Source organism: Typopeltis vanoorti, chromosome 15 (assembly GCF_054136105.1).
Source record: "Typopeltis vanoorti isolate ZY-2024b chromosome 15, IOZ_Tvanoo_1.0, whole genome shotgun sequence".
Classification (NCBI taxonomy): domain Eukaryota; kingdom Metazoa; phylum Arthropoda; class Arachnida; order Uropygi; family Thelyphonidae; genus Typopeltis; species Typopeltis vanoorti.
Genome location: NC_143563.1, coordinates 51,986,986 through 52,011,911, shown reverse-complemented (window position 1 = coordinate 52,011,911; position 24,926 = coordinate 51,986,986). Strand labels below are relative to the sequence as shown.

At 35.6% G+C, this 24,926-nt stretch overlaps 1 protein-coding gene across 1 annotated transcript in view; it reads left to right on the top strand.

Moving 5' to 3' along the window:
* The window catches only part of LOC150098756 (transmembrane protease serine 9-like), a 197,288-nt gene that overhangs the window by 164,704 nt on the left and 7,658 nt on the right, over positions 1-24,926 (top strand). The window contains exons 23-26 of the mRNA XM_090405745.1: positions 7,396-7,487; positions 8,469-8,728; positions 15,128-15,264; positions 24,501-24,592. Coding sequence (XP_090261871.1) covers positions 7,396-7,487; positions 8,469-8,728; positions 15,128-15,264; positions 24,501-24,592 — 581 coding nt within the window. The remainder of the gene's footprint in view (positions 1-7,395; positions 7,488-8,468; positions 8,729-15,127; positions 15,265-24,500; positions 24,593-24,926) is intronic.

Sequence of the window (24,926 nt, the reverse complement as noted above, 5' to 3'; positions counted from 1 at the left end):
ATCTGACCTAACTGCTCATTTTTTCATTCTTTCCACTTTCATTTCTGTGGCTATAGAGTTAGGTATGGGAAGTGTGATGATATGCTTGCCTTAAGGGGAGAGAGAGAGAGAGAGAGAGAGAGAGAGAGAGAGAGAGAGAGAGAGAGAGAGAGAGAGAGCCGGCCTGGTTGGCCGAGGGGTTAACACGTATTTTTTCGCCAAACAAAAAGCTGCGGGTTCGAAACCGACCGTCGACATGGATATTATTGATTGTCTGTGAAAATACTAGTGAATGGCGTTGATATAGAAGATGAAGGTAGTTGCGGCTGGTGGAGTGGCGGAGACTAAAAGCTGTTGAGTAGATGCCCTCCCTCGATGAGTTATTGGACTCCTGGAGGTGTTATATAATAATAATAAACTGGTACAATACATAACCTGGTTATTTCTAGTTAAACGCTGATGATGAATCAGTGTTGAAAATTTCAGCACACGCACATACACACATCCATGAAAGGAAAGGAAAGAAAGAAAGAAAGATAGATAGATAGATAGAGAGACAGAGAGACAGAGAGAGAGAGAGAGAGAGAGAGAGAGAGAGAGAGAGAGAGAGAGAGAGAGAGAGAGAGAGAGAGAAAGAAACACCTCGACACGTAGGAAAACATGTCTTGTCCTGGTATCCTTGCCTTCTTTATGAAACAAAAGGTGAGTTAGCCTGTCTGTTTCTAGAAATGGGAAGGCGAGTAGTAGTCCGGTGACTCGTGACAAGATCAAGATCAAGATCAATATAAGATAAGGAATCGTGACGTGAGTGGTTGTTCATTTGATGAAGTCATTGTGCATGACGTCTTGAGTTTGTAATGTTTGGAATTTCCCTGGGTCATATGTGTGTGTGATGTCATGCTGTTTGTTTTATCTGCGTTTGGAATTATAGATGATGATTAGAGATAAGGATTTGTGTCGTCATTAGAGGTGCACTTCTGACAAAATCAAGATCAAGATAAGATAAGGAATCGTGACGGGTGGTGTGTGTTATTATGAGATGTAGATAAGTGATGTAATTTGTTAGTTGTAAATAAGTGAAGTTCTTGTTTTGAATGGAAAAGGGAGATATATTAATTGATAAGGAATCGTGTAGTGATTGGTGGGACACTTCTGACAAGATCAAGATCAAGATCAGATAAGGAATCGTGAAGTGAATGTTTGTTGTTATCAGATGAAGAAAAGTGACGTCATTTGCTAGTTGTAAATAAATTACGTTATTGTTTTGAATGGAAAGGAAGATATATTAGTGCATAAGGAATCATGTCGTGATTGGTGGGATACTTCTGAGAAGATCACGATCAAGATAAGATAAGGAATCGTGACGTGGATGTGTATTATTATAGATTTTGGAATGTTTGGAATTTCGCTAGGGCCCTCGACTGCCAGGGACATCACGTAGTGTGTGTGTTTCGTTCGCTTAATGAATTGTCGGTGAAATTTAGAGATAAGAATCATAACGTTATGTATTTGGAAATTTCTGGGGAACATATGTCTCTCTGTGATATCACATGGTATTTTGGGTTGCCTATGGAATTGTGGGCGATGTTTTTGAGATAAGATATCTTGGAATTTTCCCAGGGTGTCACAGATCCGTCATTGTCGTCATGTTTTGTGTTTGGTTGTCTATAGATTGGCGTACCAATTTTCCATTATATTTTGGGGTATTTCTTTCCTGTTAAAGGGTGGAATTCTTAAAGTAACTAGAGTCTAGTTAGTGTTTCGGGCTTTTCTGAATAATTTAATTATATGCTAATGTCACTGAAACATACACTTTGTTTTCTTCTATAGATGTTTGTACTAATTTCGCAATACATTTTGGAGTATTTCTTTCCTGTTAACGAGTGAGAATTTTTAGAGTGAGTCTAGTGGCGGCAGTGTATCGAGCTTTTCTGAATAATTTAATTATATGCTGGTGTTCCTAAAACATTAAAAAATAAATTAAAATAAATGGACAGTTAAATGGATCACAAAACATTTTGTATGTATTCTAGAAATTCCAATGATAATTTAAATTACTTTCAGTTTTCCAGAATGGCTCTTCTAAATGCGAATATTCCAAAATAGTCGAATTTTATATCCACACCACAAAACAAACACAAAAACCATAAGCAACTAAATTTCTGTAAACACTGTAACCTGAAATAATTGAGTACTTCTTCCTTTAGATTTCAGCCCGTGGGATTTTTCCATGAGTAATATCCGCCAGCAAGTGGTTACTTCAAATCGCGGTTTTCTTCAATTCGCTCGTTTGATGAAGATGACTGAGTCATATCCATAAACAATATTCACATCCCTTTCATATTTGTATCATGACGGTATCTGATGTGAGTATATGTTTTAGCATTCACATGATTAGTTCATTGTGACACACACATCCTAAGTTTTTCATGAAATGTTTTTCGTTTGTTTTCATGAGTAATATCCAGCAGCGAGCGGTTACTTGAAATCATGGTATTCACCTTTTTCATGACTCATATTCTTCTTTTGATGTTTTGCGCAGTTTTTTTTCAGTTTGGAGAAGTATGACTGTTTTTCTTGTGTAAACGTCTTATGACACATATCCTAAAATTATTCAGTTGTGATTAAGGATTTTATATACTTATTGCTTTCAAGTAGATGGCTTGTTTGTTTGTTTACATTCTGTGTAGCTAGGAAAATGGAATTTATTTCAAACGAATATTAGCTCTCTAATATATATACTTTGTTAATTTCTGTGTTACCTTTTATTTGACTGTAATATTATTAACAAATTGTATTTACTGAATTTAACATACAGAAATTAAATAAAGTGAAAAAAAAAACAGTATTTGTTTTTCTTTTTCTTCTGATTAAACATTTGCGCTGATGTTCATAGTGTATGATTTGCCACTGGTGGTTATGTGTAATTGATGTGTTTTTTTTCCATGTGACATTTCAAAACAAGTTGAATTATGGTTTTTACATAGTTCAACAATGTAAAACTCATTTCTGTTAGTCCCTATTGAGAGTTGTCCTCTCAGCCCGACATTCATTTCACACTAGGGATATTTATATATATGTTTTAACACAATTATTATATTAGATATTCTTTCAAACACAAATATTTATGATCACAACAAACAAGAAATTCAACACCCTTTCAAAGTTTTGAAATTCATGCACATATTGTTTTCATCATTTGGTATCATTGAAATGAAAAACGGGTTTGGCTATTAAGTTTGTTAATGTTTTTTGATTTTTCTTTTCCAATGGCGAGTATTTTTGATATATGCATGTTGATTCACTTGTTATCTGTATGCTACAATACCTTTTTATTTATACAACAAACTTTTTAAGAGTTTAGTAACTTGATGGGTTAAAATATCTAATGTCCCTTTGTAAATAACCAAATTCTAACTTTCTAGTCTATTGGAGGTATCTACATATATAATAAATAAATTGTCACTTTTCAGGTGAAATATTCACTACTAAAATTCTGCCTATTAATTTAATACCCATTTCCTTTTGCTTCCAGGAGTTGACACAGTTTCACTGAGTGGAGTTAAAAAAAAGTCTTAGGTTAGTTTGTGGCATGAAATTTTACAAGGAGAAAAAAAATGTTATGGTCTTACTTAAATTTGTATAACACATCAACGACACCCAATTTGTTCATTTAAATTTACACATTTTATTTGAATGAAATATTATTTACAAATTGTATTTACAGAATCTAACATACAGAAAATAAATAAAGTTAAAAATACAATCTATTTTTTTGTTCCTTAATCTTCTTATTGTTAAATTTGCGCTATTATTCAAAGGTTCTTCCCATGCTTGTGGAATTGCAATCATGTGGTTTTTGACAATATGACTGTCATCTGAAAGTTAATTTTCATTTAGTGATCATTGGGAATTTATTACTGTAGTAAAATTAAGGGTTACATATTTATTTTTTTGAAACCAATACATATATTTCTGAGAATTACTAAAAGCACAGAATCTTTCGTTATGTTTCCAAAAGCATTTAAAAATACACGTTATGTTTTCACGTTTTGGGCATTTGATTTCATTTAAATCAAGAACAGGTCTCCCTATTAACCTCGTTAAGGGTTTTGATTTTTCTCTTCGTTTGGCGAGTAATATTTGATATTTGCATGTTGATTCTATCATCCAATTTCTTAATTTGTCCACAGATAGTGAGCCAATTTCCCACTTCAGCTGATGGTTATATTTAATTAACCAAGAATTCTGTTTATTAACTCTTTCATTTGATTCTTTCCAATTACAAGGTGATTATGTCAATGCATATCTTACAATAATTCCATCAGAAATACAAATTTCTTTAGGAAATAAATTTGTAGTCTTATTCAAAAGAAATTGAAAATCAATTATAGCAATGATAACCGAAACTTCGTGTTTTTCACCCACTGTCAATTTTTCATATCGTTTTCCTTCATTCTTTTTCTTCTTCTTCTTCTTAGATTACTTCACATGTCACCACAAATAAATAGTTATTTATTATTATTATTATTATTTCACTAATAATTAGATCTGATCTTTTATTTTATGTTAACTTTCTGTTACAAAATTATAACTTTTCACAAAAAAACTTTCAATGAATTTTGTGGCTCACCCGTTATTTTTACATTATTGAACACAAAACAGCAGCTGCAGTGGATGAATGATTACCTTAAGTCCAAAGTCACTCGACTCTATGGTTTATTCTTATAGTATTGTTTACCCTTACTATATACCCTACCCTGACTGTTCCTTCAAAAATGAATCTTTTGCGTAGATCACTCAACGACATGTTTTCACATGCTGTTGGATATACTGTTGGTGTGTTTTTATCTTACTTTGTGTGGGAAAAGGTAAAATTTGTTTATGTGTTATCTGGAGAGTACAAATATTTTTTCTATACTAAACTAATAGTTTAAGTCACGGTTTTGGATTAATTATCTGCAGGTTCTCTGTAAAACAACCAAATTCTAACAGTTCGTATTTTCAATTTTGTGAACGAATTGTTTTCAGATAACTCAAACAATGTCAATAGGTAGCATTAAACAATTTAAATTTCATTAGACAAGTAATTTAAATTATCATTAGAATTTCTAGAATACATACAAAATGTTTTGTGATCAATTTAACTGTCCATTTATTTTAATTTATTTTTTAAATGCTGTAGGGACACCAGCATATAATTAAATTATTCAGAAAATCTTGAAACACTGCCACCACTAGACTCTACTCTATTCTAAGAATTCCCACCCTTTAAGTGGAAAAAAATACCTCAAAATGAATTGGAAAATTAGTACAACCATCAATAGAAGAAAAAATAAGTGTATGTTTGAGTGATATTAGCATATAATTAAATTATTCAGAAAAGCTGGTAATACTGCCGCCACTAGACTCTACTCTAAGAATTCCCACTCTTTAACAGGAAAGAAATACCCCAAAATGTAATGAAAAATTAGTACACCCATCTGTAGACAATCGAGAGCCTGTGTAGCTCAGTAGAAGTGGCGTTTGCACTCTACGGCGCTTGACCGAACGAAGAAAGGATTTGGTGGTTCAAATCTAGTCACCAACTAGAGGAAATTTTTCTAAGCCTTTTTTTGACCAGTTCCCGAGTTAGTCGCCCTCTGGCATGGACTAGTGGGTTTTTTCTTCTGGAAACTCGGGTTTTTCGTCCCCTTAAACGAAAGAAAATCGATCGTCGAGCCAACACTATTTTCAGACATTAAAAATATTGTGTTAGGTTAGAGACCACGTGATGGCGACACTAGCTTGCTGCCTTCTTCACTGCATAACGATGAATCAGTGATGGCCTTGGGCGAACTATCTCTCTGATTGGCTACCAGTGGAGATTGAACTGCCCACTAAGTCTCCAAACATTAGATAGGGTAAACAGCCTTGCCTACTCCCTATACTGGAACAAATAGGCGTTAGCTAATAGCTAATCTATAGACAACCAAACACAAAACATTATGACAATGACGGATGTGTATCACCCTGGGAAAATTCCAAAATATCTTATCTCAAAAACATTGCCCAAATTTCCATAGGCAACCCAAAATACCATATGATATCGCAGAGAGACATATGTTCCCCAGAAATTTACAAATACATAACGTCATGATTCTTATCTCTAAATACACCCACAATGTTTTAAGTGAACCAAACACACACCACGTGATGTCCCTGGCAGTCGAGGGCCCTAGCGAAATTCCAAACATTCCAAAATCTATAATAATACACATCCACGTCATGATTCCTTATCTTACCTTGATCTTCATCTTCTCAGAAGTATCCCACCAATCACGACATGATTTCTTATTTACTAATATATCTTCCTTTCCATTCAAAACAATAACGTAACTTATTTACAACTAACAAAGGACGTCACTTTTCTTCATCTGATAACAACAAACATTCACTTCACGATTCCTTATCGTATCCTGATCTTGTGAGAAGTGTCCCAATAATCACGATACGATTCCTTATCCACTAATATATCTCCCCTTTCCATTCAAAAGAAGAACATCACTTATCTACATCTCATAACAACACTCACTAGTCACGATTCCTTATCTTATCTTGATCTTGATCTTATCAGAAGTGCACCACCAATCACGACACGAATTCTTATCTCTAATATCTCTAATCACCACCCATAATTCCATACGCGATAAAAACAAATAATGTGATGTCAAACACTCACATATTCCCCCAAGGAAATTCCAAACATTACAAATTCATGACGTCATGCACAATGACGTCATCAAATGAACGAACAATCACGTCACGATTCCTTGTCATATCTTGAACGTGATCTTGTCACTATTGACCAGACTACTACTAAGGCGCTTTTCTCTGGAAGAATAGTCTTTTTTTTTTGTCTTGCAAACAAACCAGGCAAAAGAAGAATTCACACAATTAACAAACATGATACAATGGCTTCGCAGCTGTTCCTTTGGCTGTAGTTCCAAAGAACAATTTTTTAAACAATTATGCAAAAAAAGAAGAAAAGAATGGGATTTACTAAAGTAAATCCCTCTGTACGTTTTTTGTGATAATATATACAGAAAGGTAATAACTCATTGACTTTTGATGTTCGGATAATTTATCGGCAACTATAACAAATATTGAGCCAAACCAAAGCAAGTTATTCGCATTTTCGGGAGAAAAATAAGTCTTTGAAAACTTTCGGTAGGCTCACTCCAATGTCTCCTCGTAAAATCCTACCTCCCACTGATAGACTAATTAGCTGTATAACGTTTTTGAAGTTATTATAGTAGCATTAGTAGAATTTGTCTATCGATAACAAAATGAGCAAAATAACAGTTTACGCATCACATGCAATGTTTTGTTATTGTTTTTAGATATATTTTCATTTATATTATTCGTATTATTTAGGCTGCTGTGCTGAATGATCTGATGTCATTTCTTTGTGAAGGAGCTCTTATTAGCGCAAGATATGTCCTTACTGAAGGTCACTGCGTGGCAGAGTAAGAATTTTTTTTTATTTTAGTGGAAAGTACACTGCATCCATTTTATTTATCTACTGTTCCGTATTAGATAATTATATGTATATAATGATCTGAATATAAATGTATAACGAATTTAGTAAACGAAAATTATTCCGATATTCTGGTAATAAATTCCAAAATCACAATAATTATTTCCTTGTCATAGCAAGTTACGTCCAATTAAAATAAATGTGGACTTCATTCTACTTGAGATTAAAAGTGAAAGAAAGCAACTGTTATATTTCAGTGCTTCTAACGTCATCTTAATTTAATTCTGGAATATTAGTACCCACAGCTTTCCTTAATTTCTCAATTATAATGGATATTATTAACAAGATATCCTATCTTTCGTGATTTCTTTGCATATGGTACATTCAGAAAAAAGCATATTAACTAAAGCGAGAAAAGAAAAAATAATTACATCACCAATCAGTTGTACTTTTTTTTTTATGTTGAGCTCATACCTGAGGGTTTGGTTGGCCACCTATAATACAGTATCTGGGTAGCGAGTTTTTAAAAGGAGAAACTTGTTTACATTTGATTTAAAAGCCTGCATATTGTATTCCTTGGGAAATACATCAGGGGAAAGACTGTTCCACATCACTGTATATATATATATATATATATGAAATTCGGTCGGAGCGTTAGTTCTGGCGTGAAGCATTGTGTGTGTGTGTGTGAATGATATCACGAGTGCGCAAAAATTGGCGCACTCAAGATATAATTCGGATATATATATATGTGTCCCAATGTTAAAAATTTATTATTCGAGATTTATTAATACAATCTGTAAATGTGATATCCCGTTTTATATTTTCTTGGATTATCCTGGTAACACAATAGCTGTTAAGGATCAAATCGGAATAAAAAAATAAGCAAAAAATTACAAATTGTGAAATGATATATTAACGTTTTCTAAATGGTTTCTTTTCTAGATTAATATTCTTTTAATAATTTCAGATTACAGCCATCTGATTTGAGAATTATGTTTGCTGCGCCTTACTTCAGTAGTGGTAAGTCTAGCGAACTGGTGTCCAATATCACAATGCATCCCAACTACAAAACGGGAATTGCGGCACACAAAAACGACATTGCCATTCTTAAGTTGACTGTGCCAGCTCGTCGCGCTCTTAATGTGCATCCGATCTGTCTTCCCTCACCAAACCTGAAAACAGATGGCTTAACTGGTCGATTAATTGGTTGGGTTCGATTACCATTTGGTAAATATACATTTTCTATGTAAATAACTGAAAAATAATTAAATAATGAAATACATTAATTTTTTATAGCTTGGAATTAATTGTAGCGCAATCACAGCGTGTGTTTAATTGTACAACATCATTTGATCATAGACAGTTAGTATAAAGAGAAGGAAATAATTTCTCATACTGAATTAAAGGAAGATTTTATTAACAGAAATGCATGCAGTTTTATGGTTTCCTTACGGATTTTCTTTGCAGTACAATTACGCAAGTAGTCAATGTTAATCTTACTAATAACACATCTGATTATCCATTCGATATGTAAACAGCAAGTTACACTTGACAAGAAATTAACTTCACGTTTTCATCCTTATTTTCCCAATCGTTATATAATAAAAGATCGAATACATATCTTCACGACTCGGTTGCTTATATGGTACTGAGAGATTTCATTAAGTTGTTCTAGTAACCCATAATGCATTACAGGAAATCTGAATGCCGATAAGCTGCAAATTTTAAATAGATATCATTATGTTAAATTCTTCGATGTTAAACCCTTCCCTCCTCATGAGGCTGAAGCACTATTTTCCTTTCCTGTGAAATCAATAATGTTTGTTTCTCTTGCAAACCATTTTACCTCATATTCAATATGCTTGGGGAGTATTGACACACATATCCCACTCTGACACTGCTCCATAATCCAGTCTTAAGCCTCTGCTCCAACTTTGGTCATTTTTCTGGTCTCCTCTTAAGGCCCTCTTTTTTTTGGCATCTTGAATAGTTGCTCTTCCTGTTTTTTCCACTGTCTAACCATACACTCAGTGGGAGAAGGTCCCAACTGTCTCTCTGAAGCTTTATTTCCATGTCCTCTTGTGTAATTGATGACTTTCAATTTGAATTTTAAAGAACATGAAAATTTTTTTTTCGGACATTTTTATGGGATAGTGCTCAAAATATTGCTAATGCATTAATTTTTGGATCGACACGCGGACTGTTCGGGGAGTATTAATCCAACGCAATAACACCAAAACGCTACCTCGCCAGCGAGTTGCATACGAATGTATGTTTTTAGAATACTGACTCGTTTATTCAGAATCGGACATTAATGACGTCAATCCACATAGTAAACGAAGACAATTCATTGGCAGATGCCTGTTCTCGGAGACAAGGTACCGGCAGTTTCGACATGGCAACCGCAGCTCTCTCAACCGGTTACCCTCTTGTGTATACGAAGACCCCGAATTATTGGTCTAAACATTTTAGAAAAAAAGGGTCGTCTTATACACGGAAAAATACGGCACATCTGATTCCTAATTCCCAAGCCGTAGAAAGAAATGCAATTCCCACAGAACTACCTCTTCATCAGCCTAGTTTCTTGCATAGACAGAGTCGCAGAACACGCAGTCTTCTCGCAGCTTCAAGAAGCACCAGAAAATGCACAAATTATTCGAGATAACACTTCAGATTCAGGAAAGGCCAGTGTATAATACATCAGATTTACCGAATTGTTGAAACACATCAACAACGGTTTGGAAGTGACGTCGCCAAAGAATTTGACAACAATCGGCACTACCGTCTAATTTGCAAACTATTCCAAGCGAAATTTCCACAACCTAATCTTAGTCATCAAATCCTATCTCAACAAATGAAAATTCTGAGTAAAAAGAAATGAAATCAGATTTAGAGTAAGAAGAATCATAGCAGGAGTTATTATTATTGTTTGTCACCTCCAGGGAGTCCAAAGACTCATCGAGGGAGGGCATTCCATCATTCCGTACGCAAACTGTCCGATACTACTTCAACGCCATCTACCGCCGACCACCACCATTAGTATTTCCACAGAAAATCAAAAGCTATCCATGCCCATGGCGTGATTCGATCCTGCAGCCTCTTGGCTGGAGAGCTGACACGCTGACCACTCGTCCAGCCAGGCTGGCGAATGGTTAGCGTGTTTCCTCAAGTTTCCTCTAGAGGAGTTCCTTCAAGACTCCCTGCTAATCCCACTGTTTATCTCCATTTATATGGCAGACCTGCCTGAAATATTTTCTACTATCACCGCTGTTTGTGCCGTTGATACATTCATCATAGCAACATCACTTAGTCTGGAACTAGTCACCAAGAAACTTCAAATCTTAGTCAACAAACTTGAACAATGGTTATCCAGATAGCAAATCTCCATTAATCCGAAAGAAAAAATAAAATTATATAAAATAAAATAGCTCTTCAGTGTTCTTCATCAGAAGACGAGGAAACCCGATAGAACTCCACAGATGTTCGGAAAATCTACACCATGGTAAACCGCTTCCAAATATTTAAGAGATAAACTAGATAAACCTTGCACTTCAGGAGGCACACAGATTTCATCATCACCAAAGATGCCCAACTCTATTCTTTCTTAAACAAAAATAGTCACCTCAACATGATCAACAACATTCTACTTTACAAAACATTGGTAAGACATCTCCTAACCTACTCCTCACCAATCTTGGGGAATACCACTGTCAAGATTATCAAGAATCTATACATAATCCAAAATAAATGCTTCAAGGATGGCGCAGAACACTCGCTGGTTTGTCACGAATAGCCAGTTGCATCGTTATGCCAAAATACCAGACATAAGACTTCTTAAAAGCAACTGCTGCTGAAGGGATTATCACGACTGCCGACAATCACCGCAACCAACTAATCCATCAGACTGCCGACTACACCCCTGGGACTACTCTAATTACAGAAGAATCGAAATCCATTCTAGCAGACATATCATCAACCGTTAAAAGCTCACAAGGAAATGGGCCGAGCGCCCTCTATCCGCCACTCTTAACCTCTGATAATGTTGATACATCACAACTATATTTTTTTATATAATAAATACAAAGTAAGATTGTTGTTAGTATTAATAACAAGAAAAGATTGTTTTTGTGTTAATGTTAATAATAACTACAAATTAATACTAACTACGAAAAAAGATATCAGAGATAGTTAATATATTATCTACAAAAAAGATATCAGTTAATATGCTCCCGCTATTTAGAAAAATAAATTGGGTATAACTTATTCTAATTTGCATTTTTAATGTGTTTCCAATTACTAATTACCCCACAGTGATATATTTAAGCTGTGTGGCCCAGTAGTTTATCTACTTGTTTCGTGTTGGCTTGATCATTATTCGAAAAATAATAGAAATCTTTTTTTTTTTTTCAGAAATAATTGTAAATGGGTTATTTAGGAAGACAATTTACTAAGTAGTCCGACAAATTTTTTTTATCGGTAGACATGTTACAAAGTTGAACCGAAGTCTAAATTCTTGTGGAGATTGTTGGTCAACCGACATTAGCATTAGCAGTTGAAAACGTCTGGGTTATCAGTTTAACAGTGGTGAACGCTAGAGTTTCTCACACCGAAAATGGAAATTAACATTCCACAGTCTATATATATTTAGTCCACCTCGATTAACCCTGTGTTAAAATAAACAACTAAATTATTATTATGATTATTATTATCTGAGACTTCCACGGGGTCAAGGACTCATCGAGGAAGGCTGTAATTTACCCAAACCAGCTACCATACCTTCTCTTAAATTCGTTCACACTAGATGCACTCACTACCCGTAAGGGCAAATTATTCCACTTACTAACTGCTCTCTTTGAGTAAAACCTAGCTCTTAACAATTTCTTGACTGAGAACAACCTTAACTTCCATGGATGCTCCAGTGTTCTCTTCCCACCTTCCATATAACGAAATATTTCTTCATTTAAAATGCTATAACACTCATTCAAAAGTTTATAGATTCCTTTCATATCACTGCTCTTTCTTCTGTTAACCAAAGTCTGTAATCCACACTCGCAATATGTCCTCATAATCTAAATCCCATAATCCTGATATAATCATTGTAACTGTTCTTTGCACCCTTTCCACAGCTTCTTTATCCACTTGGAACCCGGGAGACCAAATCTGTGCACAGTAATCCAAGTGTGCTCTTATCAAAGCCTTATAAAGAGGCAAAATTACTTCCTTATCCTTACATGTCATTGCTAGCTTCAGCATAGCAATTATCCTCTGAGTTGTATTTATATCTTTTGATATGTGACTTGTGAACTTTAAATTCTTATCAACCAATACACCAAGATCCCTTGCTTCTTCAGTTTCTTCTTCTAGCATAACCCCGCTAACATAATATGCCGCTGGAACTCTAATCACGCCAAAGTGCATAACTTTACACTTACTAACCTTAAACTGAGAGCCATTTTCCTTTACTCAGATTTCCAGTCTATTCAAATCATTCTTTAATTGCTGAATATTGGTAGCATCCCTTATTGTTCTGCCTATCTTCCCATCATCAGCGAACAATTGCAAATCGGATGATATACACTGCTTGATATCACTAATGTATAGATTGAACAATAATGGCCTTAGGACTGAACCCTGAGGTACAGAACTGGTTACCTTAAATCTAGCAGATTTCAAACTCACTGTATACCACTTTTTGATATCTGTCTCTCAACCATTCCCTGATCCAAGTCAATAGATTATGTTCCAATCCCATATTCTACAGTTTACACAACAGCCTATCGTGTGGTATCCTATCAAATGCCTTAGAAAAATCCAACATTATCATAGTGTAGTATCCATTCTCTTTATCCAACTCTGCCTTAACATTGTTATAAAATATGAGCAAATTGCTAAAACATGACCTTCCTTTAGTAAACCCATGCTGTTCCCTGCAGAGTATAGAATGCTTGTCTACCCATTTCTGTATGCGAGTTCTTGCCAACTTTTCTAAAATCTTCACTACCACACCAGATATACTAATAGATCGGTAGTTGGACGCATCAATTTCTGCAACACCCGTGTGCAATTGAACTGTCCTACATTCTTTCCTTTCCTGTAGTGTCATTCCTGAGCTGAGACTCAAGTTATACAAATGTGTGAAAGGCCTAGCCAATTCAGCTGAACATTCCTTTAGCCCGTTTGCTGATATTCCATCTGTCCATATTGGCAAATTATTATCCAGGTTATGCATGCGCTCTTCAAACTCATTTTCATGAACAGTAGCACCATTCACCATACACCTGGTTGATATATCTTAGGAAAGTGAGCACTGATTAACTGAACAATATCCTCAACTTCCGACACTCGTGTGCCATCTGCATTCAATAATGTTATTCTTCCACGTTCATTCTTTCTTTTACTTGCGGCATAACGAAAAATTCTTTTGGATTGCCTTTAGCCTGCATGGCCAATTTCTTTTCATACTCCGATTTCGCTTTTCTCACAATACTCATTACATTTCTGTTACATTACTGGCCTGAGCTTTATATATTTCATAACTCCTCTCACTCTTTTTCTCACGATATTTTTTTTACATCATATTCTTCTTGTGGATCTCTAACTTAATAAGGCTGCACATCAATTTCACTCCTAAACTATTTATTCTTCGAACACTAGGGATACATTCAGATACCGCCCCCTTCAAGCACTTTTTCAAAGATTCCCATGCATTTCTGACATTTTTCCATTCAGTATCAGATACGATTGGACCAAAGATAGCATTCTTCTAAGTTGATCATAATTTCCAGCTTTGTAATTCAGCATGAAGCCTGATTTAATCGGAGCTTCAATACAAGTTGATATTTCCCAAGAAAGAAGAGCATGATCACTGTCACCACTTGGTGGTAAAATAACCATATTCTTGATAGAGATCGCTTCTGATGCTATGAGCAAATCCAGCACTCTTGGACCTCGAGTTCCTTCTTTCACATGCTGCTGGAGAAAGTTATCTCGCAAGATTTCAATAAATTCCTGTTCTTTCTGATCATGAGATTTCTCTTTAGACCCAATCAATGTTTGGAAAATTAAAGCCAACCATAATGATCATCCGCTTGGTACCTATAAGGCTAAATTGGCCAAGCATTTCTCGTGCCCTACAACTGAGTTGCCAGGTCTGTAGCAACACCGCACCAAATATTTCATTCTGTTAACTTCCTCTTCACACCAAATAGACTCAAACTAGGACATTGTTATTATCATCGTTTTCTTGTATTTCTACCCTAACTGGACACAAGTCATCTGATGTCATTAGTAGCACTCCTCCTCCTCTCCTATCTCTTCTGTCATTCCTAAAATTAGTATATCCGTTACATTCGATTCCAATTACCATATCTGATTCTGATAGCCAGGTTTCACTAATGTCAACAATCTTAGACCACGTCTTATTCAATAAAGCAACAAACTCAACCCCTTTTTTTCTAACGTTCCTGGCATTTGTGTACATACATAATAAATTACGACCTAGCCTATTCTTATAATTAGATATGCAATGTGTTTGGATTTTTTTCTTTTCCCTCCCCCAGACATACGTAATTTCTTAATTACTTTATACTTGTATGCTTTCCTAAAAAATCGAACATTTTATTTTAGAAGAATTTGAAAATGAGATTCTCGAAGAAGTCGATTTACCAATAATTCCCAACGACCAGTGTGTGAAAAAATATGGCGAGTTAATAACCGAACATACAATGTGTGCAGGAGGAGAAATGCATAAAGGTGATTGTCAGGTAAGCGGAAAATATTAAATATTTAATTAGTAGAAAATTCATGAGAAAAACATAGATGCAGAAGTATTTAATTTAGTGTGGAATTTTGTGAAACAAAATGATAAACTTTTAGAAATTAGGCAAGAGGTGATCTTCATCTCATCAAAATACAGAATGATTCAAAATTTATCTAGCTAAAACGTGAATGATGTGGGATGTTCATTTCCCACAGTAAGGGCCAGGAGCAAAATTTACTGCATCATTTTTTTCAGTCATTCAGCATTCTAAAACAAAGTGATTATTCACAAAAATTATATATTTTTTATTTTATTTCGCGCATCGCTGTATCTAAATATATAGTTAATTGCTAATGTAGAAACAATATTATTTCTTCCACAGTATCTCTTTATGGTACTGTGGAAGAAATAGTATTTAATGAATACATGGGAAGCTACAGATGGCACATCAAGTGCAATGAAGAGTAGAATTATTTTACACGCGCGCGGGCGCGCACACATACTCACACACACACTTAAAAACATTAGCAAGTTATATTAACGACGATAACGTCTTGCCTGTTCCCTCATTTCGCATTCTTGTTCATCGCATGATTATTCTATATGTAGTTTTTTTTCTTTGGAATTACAGCCGAATTCATTTAGGCTTAGGGGATAGTGCGTTATGTCTTTTTTTAACTGCATGCGTTCTTCTAGCTGGTATGGTTGTTTTGACTGTTTAAAATTTCGACATTGTTGGCTAGAATTTTCCGGTAGGAAATCCTCTGCCACCTCTACATGATTATTATATCAGGTGTAGATCAATTTTGATGATGACAGTCATTTCGATATCACGTGGAATGTTGCTGAGTTTAAAGCCCAAGTATTAATAGCTTAATATATTTTCAATGTATGACAACTAATTGTCCAGAACATTCTTCTAGGGTCTTGTAGTCATGACTCCATGAATTTCCATCAGCGAGTCTAATCAAGACCACTATTAGTAGTCCTATACAGGGAGTGGAAGGAAGCAAAAGTCGTTCCTTTGCATAAAGGTGGCTCTAAAACTGCGGTAGATAATTACAGACCAATCACCATCTCGGGAGTGGTGGTGAAAGTAAATGAAAAGTTGGCTAAAGACAGAATTCAAGAATGGGTGGATCAGAATATGATACTGTATAGGGGCCAATAGGGTTTTGTTAAAGGTCGATCCTGCCTTAGCAATTTATTAACTTTTTATAATAGAATGACATCTGAGTTGGACAAATGATACACATGGTACTTCTGGATATTGCAAAGACTTTTCACTGAATACCCCATGGAATACTGTTGCGCAAATGTAGTAGATGTGGACGGATACTAAACTTGTGATATTCGTAAGAGAATGGCTCAGGGGAGATACCAGAATGTTATGGATAAGCAAAGTCCAGGATGAGGCATGTGATCAGTGGTGTGCTTAGGCTTTGTGCTTGGGCCGATATTCTTTAATTTGTACACAAAAGATATAGGAAATGGCTTAAATGGATGGAGATATTCAGTTGTTTGCTGATGATGCAAAGTTGGGTATGAATAAAAAATCAAGCTGATGTTAAGAGTTTGCAGGATAATTTAAATAAGCTGAAAAATAGGCAAAAGGTAATGGATGTGAAGTCATTGTGGAAAAGTGAAACGTCATGCACAGTGCCGTAACGAGGGAGTGGCGAAAGAGACGTCCGCCACGGGTGAAATTATGTTTGGGTGCAAAACGTATGGTCGTTATAAAAGTTAGCTATTTTCTATTGTATTTTTAAATTTCGGCAATACGACGCTTTAGACACAAAAATTCTACAACAGACCGCAACTCATTTTGATGGGATTAATAGCGAGTATTTAGCATATTGCATTTAGTAAAATTTAACTTGTTACATTTAAATTTCTCAAAATGTTTCTCATTTTTGGGTTGGGGTGCACAAGTTACACATTTGCAGCAGGCGTTTTATATTCTGGTTACTGTACTGGTTATGCATTTTGGGATTAAATGATTACCAGCTGTGTATGTCCAAGAGATTGATGTGGCTAGGTATTTGGGTGGTTGGTGGATAGGGAGATGAAGTTCAGAGGACAAATTGCTAAGGTGTCTAAGATTGCACTTTGGATTACTTGGTTATTGAAGAAAACACTAACATTCCGACAGAAAGAGGTTATTATTCCCCTTTATATTGCACTGATACTTCCACATTTGGTATTTTTGTGCTCAAGTCTAGTCACCTGGATTCCTAGGAGATGAGGAGGTTGTTGAACGGGTTCAGAGGAGAGTGACTAAGTTGGTGAGTGAGGTAAAAAATGCTTCCTACATTGATAGATTGAGATCTTGTGGATTGCAAAGGTTGGTGAAAGGCAGAGATGATGAGTGGATATGATAGAAACATTTAAATTACTAAAAGATTTTTATAAGATTGCTGCAGAGGCAATATTTCAGCTGTGTTATAGTGATAGAAGAACAAGAGGCCATCCATGGAAATTAAGGAAAAGTGTGGGTAACAAGGGTGCGAGCAGGAGGTTTTTCGCCTGGACGGTGGAGAATAAGTGAAATGCATTGCCTGACTTGGTTGTGAGTTCTTCGTCTGTAAATGAACTCAAGGGGAGATATGATAGATATTGTTTGATAGTTTGGGTCTCCTGCGATGAGTCCACTGACTCCATGATTATACCCATAATAATAATGTATGCCACGCTGGGTGGACTGAGTGGTAGCACACCTCCTCTTCAATCAACAGGTCGTGGATACATTTCTCTTCTCTTCTTAGGAAAAGAAGAGAAATGCAATACAGCGAAGTTGATGACAGGAAAATCATCGAAGATATTCATTTTCTCGAAATACATATCTGTTTCCTAACCATCGTAATTCCTAATTGCAATGGGTGTTCACTCTACAATATTTACTGATACTTGTCCCAACACTTCAGTGATTTACAGCTGATATCAACAGGAAAACCAAAATATCGGGTATGTCCACCTTTGGCCTCCGATACCTATGAAGGATTTTTTCCGCTAATGTGTGGCAGACATCTGGTGGAATATTTCTTCATTCCTCCATTAAAGCAGCACTGAGATCAATGACACATCGAGGAGATGCTGCTCTGGACCTCAATCACCGCTAAAATTCGTTCCATGGGTATTCGATGGGGTTAAGGTCAGGAATCTGCACAGGCAGGGCAATCGTTGAACATCCGTCTCTTCCTACCAATCCATAAAAGCTGCAGCTTTGTGGAATGGGATATTGTCGTCCTGAAAACAACATGAGTCCATTTCATAAAAATTCAACAGTGTAGGCTGCACCTGATTATCCAGAATATCAAGGCACCGAGCTGCCATCATGGAACCATGGAAAACGACCAGTAGTTCCAGTCGAATCCAGTTGAATACACCCCACATCAATACCCCTCGCCACCAAACTTGACTGTGGTTACAGTACACTGTGGTAACGAGAGTTTACCAGACTCCATCAGCACCTACACCCTGCCGTCAGACTGGAAACAGGTGAACCTTGATTCGTTGGTCCAGAGTATTGGTTACCTCTGAATGACATATTTGTGAACAGGTTAACTGTTCAGTTAAGACACTGTTTTCACTAGGTCAGTTGAGCAGCCTTGTTTTTTTGTTTAGATGTTCGGCTTGTGTACCGCTGCTCGTCCGTGGAAACTCAATAAATCGAAGTACTTTTGTACAATATTAGTGTTCACGTGGTCTTTCTAGCGGTCTGGAACTAATCACGGATGATCTGTGTCAATTGTAGCCAGTTTTTGCATGCTACCCTTTTTAACATCTTTCTGTCCTTATCAGTCAATTTCGGCGGCTGCCCAGGTCATTTTCCTGCAATAGCAATGAACGTCACAATTTGTTGATCAATCCTCAACCGTTGATTTTGGTATTGCTCCAGTTGAGCGGCAATGGCGATTATGAACCTGCCACCAATATGACATCCCACGATGACACCTCTCTCTCTCTCTCTCTCTCTCTCTCTCTCTTGAAGTCACTGAGTTCACGTCGTGATGCCTTTCCACCTGTATTCAACTGCTACGATGAAATACTGCTTCCTACTGTCTTTACAACTGTTTTTTATTTTATTAACAAACATGGAATGTTCCATAACTTCAAATAACAGGGATATCCGTACAATTATTGGTAGATAGTGTACATTTTTTTTGTACATCAATAAATATGCAGCAACCAACCATCGTAGTTAGAAACCAAACAGACTCTACTCTCCATTCTTATTTCTTACTTTACTTCTTCCTTCTTTCCCCACTCCGGCTGGTACTGCATTTTTTTCCGACGAATAATGTTTTGTATTTTTAACAGAAAAAGAGCAATCAAACTGATATATTTCTTCTCCTCATCTCTTCCTTTAGCCTGGAGCATTTATGATACTGGCGTACTGTAAGTCGAATATTCTTTTGTATTTAACATCATTATAAATATTATGGGAAGAACACTGAGACAACAATGCTGTTAGTATCAGCAAAATTATGCGTTTAAATTAGTGTGACGTAAGTCCGCACTATGTTCACACACTAAATGAGAAATTTGATTTGATAATAAGTTCCACATTTCACATTTTGTTTATTTATTTGTACCCACCTACGAATATTCGCTACTTATGGCATATCAGTACAACGAGAGCATGAGTCAGTGATCAGATAAACAAGAAATCCTGCTTATGGAGAGGAAAGATCACTTTCTTTTCTTTTGTAGTAAGCAAGGTAACAGTGCAACATTTGAAGATAAATTCATCCTCAGATTATAGTTTTCTATCCCTGTTCAGTTTCAAGCATCTTTGATTTTAACGAGTATCTTCCAGTCTCTTTACAGAAATTACTCCAATTGCCGTAAAGAAATTGGAGTAATTTGTGCCTTACTGTCTTTTTAACACTAAAAACTCTAATGTCATCTAGATTATACTGGTACATGAAATTGGATATTTGTCATACGCTAATATTTTATTATCACTTTCATGAAAATTTCTGCACACTTTGAAAATTAATCCTCATTGTGACCTTTTCATTCATGAATTTAGACTAATGAGGGTTTCCCATTGATTATCAAGAGTGAAGGAAGATGGTACCTTGCTGGAATACTATCCTGGGGAATAGGATGTGGAAGAAAGGGCTATCCAGGGTTGTATACTAGAGTTTCCATTTACTCCTCATGGATTAAGCAACAAATCAACGATGTTCGTCCCTGCTACAACATTCCACTTCACATTTTACCTAATATAGCAGGTAAATAATTAGTAAATGGAAGAGAGAGAGAGAGAAAGGGAGAGAGATTTCTTTACCGTTGATAAGCTTAATTTCAATTTACAATGTTCTTGAATATGGAAGCTAATTAATTGAAGCATTTACTTTTTCGCATCTAATTATAGTAGGAATTCATTAAAGAATTTCCGTTTTCAATGGATGTTCCTGAAAACGATAAAATTTCTACCAACGCAATGACCCTCTTGAATTACGTATGAATGGAAGACTGTACACAGAGACGGATAAGTGCATGCAGTGTGATGATGCGCTCGGTGAGGCCTTGAACTTTTCTGATGGAATGGTGGAGCAGATCATTCCATCAGAAAAGTTCGAGGTTTTACTGAAAGCCTCACTGATAAAAAATTTTTTATGTCGTTCTCAAGGATAAAAAAATAACTCTTGGACTACAGAATGGATAGTGGAGACACTCCACTTGACTTGGAAGGCCAGTATTTTGAGGATTAAAATTACAATTTGAGTTTGGGGTTGGTGATTTTCAAAAGAAGTACGGTTCGACACTTGGCATTTTTCCTCTCAAATAATCGGAAAACAATTTGAATCATGACTGCAGAAAATGGAAAAGTAAGTCAGCGTGGGACAAACACCCCCCCCCCCTGCTCCACAATTTCTTTATGAACATTTCCAACGCATTTTCATTTTCAATGTGTAAAATCAGTGAATAAAGACTTAACAGTCCTGGTATGCTATGCACATGTCAGGAGTTAGCTTTGAATAAGTAAACAGTAGCCTTTAGAAAATGACGTTTCTGAAATTTTCAGAAACTTCGTATTAATTTTTTTTTAATTTATTCGTTGCGTGATTCGTGATCTTGACGATATTCGCTTCTGGGGTTAACTACATACAAATAATTGCAGTAATCTGAGACAACTGCTGTTAAGGAGTTCTAACCAATATGCATAAACTGTGTGTGTGTGTGTGTGTGTGTGTGTGTGTGTGTGTGTGTGTGTGTTCGTGCTGTGTGTGCTCACGCGCACGTACACACTATGGTCCATTCCGATTACTATATTAAACATCATGGTTATTCATGTAGAGCAAAAAATAATGACTCATAATAGACAGGTAGAGAAAAAGAACCAAAGTAATTTAAATTTTTAATTCCCTCGCCACCCCAAGGAGAGTTTATCATGGAATCCTCAAGCAAATTTATAGAAGTCATTCGTCATTGTGATAGTCTACAGAATTTAAATTCTATGATGTTTGAACAGGCTTTGTATGTGGTTGTAATGTAATCATATGACGCTGTATGACTTTTTGTTTAGTGATGAACTGATTTTCTTCTGGCTTCTTTTCGATTCTGAAGAAAATCCCCGTGTAGCCTGTAGAAATGACGTTCGCTTTAATGACAATAAACTATCAAGATATATTTGTTATGAGTTCGATTCTGGTTGCCTACCAGGTGAACTATTTCTAGACTTTTCTTGGGCAGGTTCCCGAGTTAATTAATCTGGAACACGAGCAAATACGGTTCCCCATCCAGAAACTCATCTCATGTTTTAAACTCCGTATCTCTCAAAATTAGACGAGAACCTTATCCTATTCCAGAAAATGACCCGAATGTCAGAGTTTAGGATTAAACCCCCATATTCTTTCTCATTTGAGGAAGCAAGCACTCGACAAATGAAAAAAAGTTCTCGACAGCCAACATCTAAAGATCTCTAACTTAACAATTGTCATCTCTGAATGATTTTATTATTTAATGGCGTTGTGGTAATTTACATAACTCCAGTGTAGCAATATATAAACCGCTTTTTTTTCTCATTAAAATCAAGCATTCTTTCATCCTTACTTTTGATAATGCCCACATTTCGCTTGCTAGGTATATGTTGTTCGATGAAATATAACTTATTAAAGTGTTAGCTGTAATTAAGAACAAAGATTATGGAACAAAGGTGTGACGGTGAAACGAGTAGTGATAATACCTACCTACCAATCTCTATGAATATAAGAATTATCATTTACAAATGGAAGCTTCTGAACAATTAAAACGTTTCCCTCCTTGAATAACTCTAACTTCTAATCTTTTATAGTGAAAACAATTATCGCTGCCTCAACATTCAAGTAATTATGTTTATTTTTCTTCCAAGAAGTAACTTTGACTTGTAGCAACTGGTGATTCTCTAAATCCATCCTGTCCTTTGAACCGTATTCTTACATTTGAGGTCGAAATCCAAAGCATACTGTAAAATCATGACTCGGTACAGGAGGGAATTAATTTGATGGAAAAAGACCTTCTCTCGCTAATTCACTTCGGTTTTTTTCAAAGACGTTCAGCTTCTGCTACTTGCCTTGTCTGCAGATATTGCTATCGTCATTTTTCTAATCACCGGAACGGGAATCGGTAATCTCTCTCCCTCTCATCGATTCTGTTAAGACACGTCATCATCATCATCATCATCATCATCATGGTTTCGTACGTGTACTCAGAAAACATATTTTTCTTCCTGTCCCTTTATAGATCTCTTTGCAAAATCCTTCACACCCGTTTGTATTTCCTAAAGAGTGCAAATGGATTCTAGAAATCTAAATTTCACAAAGTTCTTCTTTCTTTTGAAATTTCTATCCATCTAAAGTACTATATACAGGTTTAACATCCTTACTGCGATGAGATTGTCGTAAATAATAAATTGTCTACAGCTGAACTTTCATGTTCGAACTAACTCATCTTCCTTGGAAAAAGCTCCAAATGTATTTGAATTACTTTCTGAACTGGATTCGATCCAAGTTTTCTTCCAACTCAAAAGCTGTCCAGTTGTGCGTCTGGCTGCAGAAGCTTTATAGTTGTTAAGTTTCTTAACAACTATAAAGGTTTCTTAACAACTATAAATGATTGTATGGTTTCTAATGATAGATCATTGCAACACATAGTACAACTGACTTCAAAGAAATGCGTGTTTTAGATAAATTCTGGTCAGGATAAATGTTGATAAAACTGGGAAATGTGCTCTTCAAATGAGAATTCCCTACTCTTAGGAAGAATAAATGAGTTATATTTTGATTTCTTCTCTAAAATTCATCATGCTATATGCAGCTATATTCTGACTTATGCTTAACAAAAAAAATGGTGGGATAGGAAACAAACATAGATTAATCTGGGATTTATCAACTGTTGTCTTCAAGACGAAAATGTTATTATTTAAATCAGGTCTTTGGTAGAATTTAGAAAGATGTCAAAATCAATCGCTTCAAAGAAATTTTGGTAGAGGAACTTTATTAAAATTCGTACTCACAACTTATGAAGTGCTAAATAAAATGTTTGTCTTGCTTTACATGCCATCAAAGAACTTTTCTTTCTTTCAGGCTGTGGAATACCTGGTAGGAGGGAAACCAGTCTATTTGGATATCCTTGGCTGGTAACATTTCTTTTATTTTCTTTTGTTTTTTCTTAAATTTGAAGATTCATGAAGAGGATGTAAAAAGTAATATATTCAAATATTTATAATAAAACATCATATTTAAGTAATAATTAAGTGTATATAATGTTCTATATATAACAATTAGAAAAGTAATCCTCCAAAGCCTATATCACTTCCTTTTTTTTTTTTTTTTGAAAACAACTAGTAGACAGTTACCGGTGATCTGGAGGTTACTTCTAAAATTTCCACAACTTGCAAACCGATATCTTTATTACTATTTTTTTCCTGACTGTCTGGAGAAAATACAATCCTATTTCTCTGCAACGGAGATTAATTAATTCGTTCATCGGGAAAACAAAAAGGGTGATTGAAACTGGTAGCTCATTTGCCGTTTACTTAGTTCAATTTATAACGAGTTTTTCGAAAAATTTTCTGTTCAGGTTCAGAGTTACTTTAACCTCAGACTAAGATTGCAGAGTACCCTTCCATTTTCTTCTCACCGACAATTTCAATTAAACAGAATGTCCTTAGTTGTCTTTCTATTTACTGTTCCTGAAACTTTTTTTACGATATATTTGGAACGATGTTTAAATATTCTTCTATTATAGGTTCTTATCTACTTCGAACATCAAATTATCGGTGGAGGAGCATTGATTAGCAGACGACACGTCCTTACAGCAGCGAGCATATTTCCCCCGAGGTGAGTTGTAGAAACCAGTACTGAAATCATGTCACATTTCTCTAGCATGTAATAATTTTATAACATATCGTCAAATTATGTAAGTTAGCTCAATGAAAGTGGTGACTGCATCCTCTGCGCTTGGCTGTACGAAATTAGACTACACTTCGGGTCTAGACACTGAATGGAGGAACTTTTTCTAAGCCTTACTTCAACCAGTTTCCGAGTTAGTCGATCTCTGGCAAGGGCAATTGGGTTTTTATTTCTTCCCATAAACTCAAGAAAATCGACCATAGAATCCACATTATTTCAGACAGCAATATATCCTGTTAGAGTTAGGTATCAAGAGACGGCA